The 7,266-nt window shown below is 39.5% G+C and overlaps 1 protein-coding gene across 1 annotated transcript in view; it reads right to left on the bottom strand.

Annotated features, from left to right (window-relative positions):
• The window catches only part of rwdd1 (RWD domain containing 1), a 49,110-nt gene that overhangs the window by 34,877 nt on the left and 6,967 nt on the right, over window positions 1–7,266 (bottom strand). Inside the window, exons 2-3 of the mRNA XM_020622351.1 lie at window positions 2,598–2,663; window positions 2,290–2,420 (exon numbers count right to left, since the gene is read on the bottom strand). Coding sequence (XP_020478007.1) covers window positions 2,290–2,420; window positions 2,598–2,663 — 197 coding nt within the window. The remainder of the gene's footprint in view (window positions 1–2,289; window positions 2,421–2,597; window positions 2,664–7,266) is intronic.

Below are 7,266 nucleotides of genomic sequence, written 5' to 3'. Positions count from 1 at the left end.
AGATTTGCAGTGGTCTGATGCTCCTTCCATTTCAATATTATCGCTTGCACAGTGCTCCTTGGGATGTTTAAAGCTTGGGAAATCTTTTTGTATCCACATCCGGCTTTAAAGTTCTCCACAACAGTATCTCGGACCTGCCTGGTGTGTTCTTTGTTCTTCATGATGCTCTCTGCGCTTTAAACGGACCTCTGAGACTATCACAGTGCAGGTGCATTTATATGGAGACTTGATTACACACAGGTGGATTCTATTTATCATCCTTTGTCATTTAGGTCAACATTGGATCATTCAGAGATCCTCACTGAACTTCTGGAGAGAGTTTGCTGCACTGAAAGTAAAGGGGCTGAATAATTTTGCACGCCCAATTTTTCAGTGTTTTATTTGTTAAAAAAGTTTGAAATATCCAATAAATTTCGTTCCACTTCATGATTGTGTCCCACTTGTTGTTGATTCTTCACAAAAAATTACAGTTTTATATGTTTATGTTTGAAGCCTGAAATGTGGCAAAAGGTCGCAAAGTTCAAGGGGGCCGAATACTTTCGCAAGGCACTGTACAAACTGACAAACTGGTAATGGCCAACCAACCGGACATAGTAGTGGTGGACAAACAGAAGAAGGTCACAGTGATAGTTGTAGCAATCCCATGCGATAGCAACATCAGGAAGAAGGAAAACAAGAAGCTGAAGAAATACCAAGGGCTGAAAGAAGAGCTAGAAAAGATGTGGAAGGTGAAGGCACAAGTGGCCCCTGTGGTAATAGGAACATTGGGGGCTGTGACCCCCAAACTGTGAGAGGGGCTCCAACAAATCCCAGGAACAACATCTGAGATCTCTGTCCAGAAGAGTGCAGTCCTAGGAACAGCTTAGATACTGTGCAGGACCCTCAAGCTCCCAGGCCTCTGGTAGAGGACCAGAGGTTGAAGGAAGTAATACAAGCTTTCTGCATTAGCAAAAATTGAAGAAAAGGTGTTTGGAGTAACAGTGATTTGATGGGTAGAGCAGTTGTCTCCCAACTGGAAGGTTGAAGGTTCGAATCTTGGTGCCTGCAGTCCACATGTCGATGTGTCGTTGGGCAAGACACTGAACCCGCCCCTGATGGCGGCGAGTATGCCCGCAGGGGCCCTCGGCTCCAAACATAATTTTGTTGTATGTGTCACAACATTAGAATGACAATAAATAAAGCTTGTTCTTCTGATGTTTTGTAGCTCTTCTCTGGTAAAGGTAATCCAGGATGGGTTGCATAAGACAGAAAAAACGAGGAAAACCAAACAAATGAGAGAGCATACTACCATGCCAGCACAATGATGTTTCCACACATGGCATATTTATTCCATGATCTGAAGAGGGCTGTACATAGCAGACAACCAAGCAACCTGGTAGACTTGGAACAAGTCTGCCATGAAGAATGGGCTAAAACTACACCTGACATGATCCAAACACTGCTCAGAGGATACCCAAAGATGTTGGAGGAGGTTAGGGAGGACATACAAAGTATGAGAGAACATTACATAAAGGGGGACACAAACTTTTGCACTGATATGATTTTCATTATTTTACCATAACTTTTTTTTATATGCTCCCTGACCATTTTTTGTCACCTCTGTTGATGAAGGAACATTTGTACTTGTTGTGCATTAAATATTTTTTAATGATAATAAAATTCCTCATTTTTTCTTTTTGCCATTTCAAAGTAAGGGGATGCAAACTTTTGTACCCAAATGAATATCATGTTTTCATCTTAAATATTATGAGAACATTGCTAAATGACAAGTAGTCCATTCAAATCTGTCTGTAGAAAAAGTAGGTAAGTGGTAAGTTTTTAAAGCTGAGCAAATTACAGCAACAATTTGGGGCTTACTTTTGAAATGTAAAATGACTGCCACCAAGCAGTGCTACCCAAATAAACATTATATTGTTATGTTGGTCACCTTTTGGAAAATTAACCATTAATGATCATATAGTACAGCATTGATTTGTCATTTGCGTTATAATGCCAAAAAAATTTACCAGGCAGCACGTTATCTTTCTTGTTACCTGCTCTTGCGTGTACAAATAGTGAATACTAATGACCATTGTCTCTGTGGGGAATAATTTTGTTTAAATCTGCAAGAGTGTATGAGTATCAAAATAAATAAAAGATAAATACAGGTAGCTTTATTTTTTCTAAATCACTGTTACTGAGAAGGCTGGCCTTTTTTAGCTTGAGCACATGCCACCCCAAAAATGTCTGTGCACTGCTCTAGAAGACATGGGCCAGTACAGATTAAGGAGATCATAGTGGTAGGCAGACCTGTTGCTGCAGTAAGGCAAGAATGTCCTCCACATCACTGTTGTCAAGGTTCTCCTGAGAGTGGATCTCCCACAGCGGAGGCTCATCTGGGTATTTCTCTACATATGTGAACCTTAGTGTTGCTTCCACAGCTACAAGAACAAAACAAACAGGTCATATACTCACAGTCTGCTATATTTTACTTCAACAGCTTTCAATCTTTTCAAAATCTTTCATGGCCATAACATCAGTAATAAATTCTAAATAACACAGAGTGAGATTCCATAACACTTTAAATGCCACCACATTATTCCCATCAGTATACTTACTTTCACCATTTTCCCCAGCATCTGATGTTACCGTGATGGTGAAGCTGGTGGGGGAATCTGAAAGCACTGCAGACACATGGATTAGGAACATCACTTTTGCTATTTGATAAAGGGGTCTGTCTTAATTTATCTTATGCTGATTACTACCTCTGATGTGGCCTTGAGAAAGGTTACAAACTTTCTATAGGTAGATTATCAGCGATGCACCGATCGATTGGCAGAAACCTATCTGTTTCCGGTGTGATTGGCCCAGTTACTGACTGATCACTGAGCTTTCTGATTCTGTGCCGATCAGATTTAGAGGTATGACAGTCCATGTTACGTACGCAGTAGAACAGACCAAAAGCGTAGTGTGCACAGCACGTAGCATTTCGCGTGCACCTTGAGTGAGACTCACACTCATGTCTGTACTAGGGGCCTGTTTACTCATGCACTGGAAGCGCTTGGTGCACAAAAAGCGCACAGAGGAGGCTACAGAAACACCTTGGAGAAGGGAAAATGACATTCAAATCTCCGACAAACAGTACACAATGAGGAAATTACTGGCTAAACATGAAATGCATGTACAATGACCAGCCCCTTTAACAGGCACACCTGTACAATTTTATCCCCAGCTCCATACATGAGATGTTCAGAATATTAGGACCAACTCTGTAGTCCGGTACAATACTACCTTTAACTATGACCTCAATAAAAACTTGATAGAATGCATGCATTTATGACCATTTCACCAAAAACTGAATCATTTTGAGTTTCATAAAGACATATGTTAAGATTGAAGTGTTGCATTGAATTGCATACAATTAAACAGGTGTAGCTAATAAAATGACCAGTGAGTGTATATGTACAGTGCATCCAACCTGTGGTAAAATGGCAAATACAAACTACAAACAATTCAAAAAGAATTGTGTGCTCAGTAGGACTGATGTAACACCTATTATTCTGTTTGTACTACCTGTTGCACCTTCATATTTGGTAAAGTACAAATGTTGCACTTCATTCATTTTTAGTTGGAGGTTTGTAAAAATATATAAATAAATAAATAAAAGAAAAAATGAAAATCAGACAAGAAGACTGCAAAAGGCGCATCTGTAATAGATATTATTTTGAGGACAATAACACATTTTTATGCCTCATTACAGGTTCAAGGTACATATATTGACTGTGCAGCTCCAGTATAATGAACTCTTAAGTTACATCTATTAATTATTTTAATACACAGTATGATTAAAGCCATATTTAAGCCCCCCAAATACCTAAAAAACAGTACATTTATGTTATGCACCTAATATTTAGTGGGAGAGCTGACTGAGCAGCTTATATTATTATTTTGCCCTTTTTCAGTTGCAATCTCCTTCAACACTGTTTGGACTACAAATATTCAAATATCAAAAAGTGCATCTTCTTTGGTAGTTATTTTTTTCTATTTCTTTTCTGTTATTTTTGAACATTTTATTCAACTTTTCCCAGCTTTTTTAAATAATGATTTTTAATGGGAAAAATTTTCAAAAACTTTCATCTTCCTCTAAATTTTCCTTTTTTTGTCAGCTTCCTGCTTTTTCATACTTTGTGATCGAAATGTATGAGGGTTTATTCCTATCTTTAAACGGGAGTACAATCTTTCAATTTGAGAACATAATGCTACTGGGACTTCACACTCAAATTTACCTGCTCGCACTCAAAATCCTGTTCTCACACTTTCCTGCACTCACACTCGAACCCTTTTCTTACATATATGCTGCTGCTGCCCACTTGCAAAACCTCAGATCTTCTGCTCTCCTCCTGAATTTTTGTAAAATAATGCTGTCAAAATTCCCAGGCCAATACAATGCCAGCTAAGGTGTTAACCAAAGAAATGACTGTGGCTACATTTTGGATGCATTTGGTTTTTAGTGTCTCATGCAGGAGGGTACTACTGTAACACTGCTTCTTCATAGATGCTTTATTCCTTGGTAATTACTCTACTGTTCTGGTGTTGCCCCTCTTCTGTTAATACAAAACAGACAGAACATATGAAATATCAGTTTCTATAAAACTTTGACATGCTGCTCTGCCTTTCATAATATCCATAATCATACAGTGCAAACTGCCAGCCACTACACTTCTTCAATGCTTTTTCTCTCCTCCTCTCTTTTCCTATGGCCAGACACATGCACATTTCACACTGCATTATTTTTCCTCCTTACTATTTTACACTATAAACTAGCTACCGGCGCTTTGAGTTTGTTTTAATCAGGTTCATCTACTCCCATCATCCAGGATTTTATCAAATGTACTTTGCTTTTATAAACACCTTTTGGAATATATATACAGTGCCTTGCGAAAGTATTCGGCCCCCTTGAACTTTGCGACCTTTCGCCACATTTCAGGCTTCAAACATAAAGATATAAAACTGTAATTTTTTGTGAAGAATCAACAACAAGTGGGACACAATCACGAAGTGGAACGAAATTTATTGGATATTTCAAACTTTTTTAACAAATAAAAAAACGGAACAATTGGGCGTGCAAAATTATTCAGCCCCTTTACTTTCAGTGCAGCAAACTCTCTCCAGAAGTTCAGTGAGACACCAGGCAGGTCCGAGATACTGTTGTGGAGAAGTTTAAAGCCGGATTTGGATACAAAAAGATTTCCCAAGCTTTAAACATCCCAAGGAGCACTGTGCAAGCGATAATATTGAAATGGAAGGAGTATCAGACCACTGCAAATCTACCAAGACCTGGCCGTCCCTCTAAACTTTCAGCTCATACAAGGAGAAGACTGATCAGAGATGCAGCCAAGAGGCCCATGATCACTCTGGATGAACTGCAGAGATCTACAGCTGAGGTGGGAGACTCTGTCCATAGGACAACAGTCAGTCGTATACTGCACAAATCTGGCCTTTATGGAAGAGTGGCAAGAAGAAAGCCATTTCTTAAAGATATCCATAAAAAGTGTCGTTTAAAGTTTGCCACAAGCCACCTGGGAGACGCACCAAACATGTGGAAGAAGGTGCTCTGGTCAGATGAAACCAAAATCGAACTTTTTGGCAACAATGCAAAATGTTATGTTTGGCGTAAAAGCAACACAGCTCATCACCCTGAACACACCATCCCCACTGTCAAACATGGTGGTGGCAGCATCATGGTTTGGGCCTGCTTTTCTTCAGCAGGGACAGGGAAGGTGGTTAAAATTGATGGGAAGATGGATGGAGCCAAATACAGGACCATTCTGGATGGAAACCTGATGGAGTCTGCAAAAGACCTGAGACTGGGATGGAGATTTGTCTTCCAACAAGACAATGATTCAAAACATAAAGCAAAATCTACAATGGAATGGTTCACAACTAAACATATCCAGGTGTTAGAATGGCCAAGTCAAAGTCCAGACCTGAATCCAATTGAGAATCTGTGGAAAGAACTGAAAATTGCTGTTCACAAATGCTCTCCATCCAACCTCACTGAGCTTGAGCTGTTTTGCAAGGAGGAATGGGCAAAAATTTCAGTCTCTTGATGTGCAAAACTGATAGAGACATACCCCAAGCGACTTACAGCTGTAATCGGAGCAAAAGGTGGCGCTACAAAGTATTAACTTAAGGGGGCTGAATAATTTTGCACGGCCAATTTTTCAGTTTTTTATTTGTTAAAAAAGTTTGAAATATCCAATAAATTTCGTTCCACTTCATGATTGTGTCCCACTTGTTGTTGATTCTTCACAAAAAATTACAGTTTTATATCTTTATGTTTGAAGCCTGAAATGTGGCAAAAGGTCGCAAAGTTCAAGGGGGCCGAATACTTTCGCAAGGCACTGTATATATGCACGCAGTGGCCCGGGGCCCTTGGCTCCAAACATAATTTCGTTGTATGTGTCACAATGTTACAATTACAATAAAGCTTCTTATTTATACAATTCTCACAAACTCTTGCTGGTGAGACTTTTTTTTGTAAAATCTTACGCAATAGTTCACAGACTTCCTGGAATGGTTGTATTCTCCTGGCTGTGCGCAATCATGTGAACTTTCCTGACATCCACCGGTGCTATTGTAAAAGCAGAATTTTTCAACTGCATGCGGTTTTGTGGATATATTTTACCTCCTGCTTCTGCACTATGACCAGATGATGTGGAGAAAAATACAGGGCCTGAGGCAGTGTTGAATAAAGTACTTGAACGCCACACTTAAGTAGAAGTACATATTTTTTGTTAGAAAATGACTCAAGTAAAAGTTAGTCACCCATTCAAATTCTACCATCAGCTCTGGAGTGTGAAACTGAAACTTGTCTTACAATTATTATTTTTTACTTTCCTACATATGACAAGTCGACAATTAATATGCAAATCGACTAATTATCATAATCGATTAAGTCAATTAAGTCGAATAATCGCTACAGCCCTAATACATACACATACACACAGACACACAAACACCTACACTACACATCCATATATCTCCTCTTTGGCCTTCCTCTTGACCTCTTGCCTGGCAGCTCTATCTCCAACATCCTTCTACCAATATAACCACTATCCCTCCTCTGCACATATCCAAACCATCTCAATCTGGCCTCTCTGACCTTGTCCCCAAAACAGCCGACCTGAACTGTCCCTCTGATGTGCTCGTTCCTAATCCTGTCCAGCCTGGTCACTCCTAAAGAGAACCTCAACATCCTCATCTCTGCTACCTCCATCTCTGCCT

Source organism: Monopterus albus, unplaced genomic scaffold, assembly GCF_001952655.1.
Source record: "Monopterus albus unplaced genomic scaffold, M_albus_1.0 scaffold278.1, whole genome shotgun sequence".
Taxonomy (NCBI): Eukaryota; Metazoa; Chordata; class Actinopteri; order Synbranchiformes; family Synbranchidae; genus Monopterus; species Monopterus albus.
Note: the sequence above shows the minus strand (reverse complement) of the source record. Positions and strands in the feature narration are given on the sequence as shown.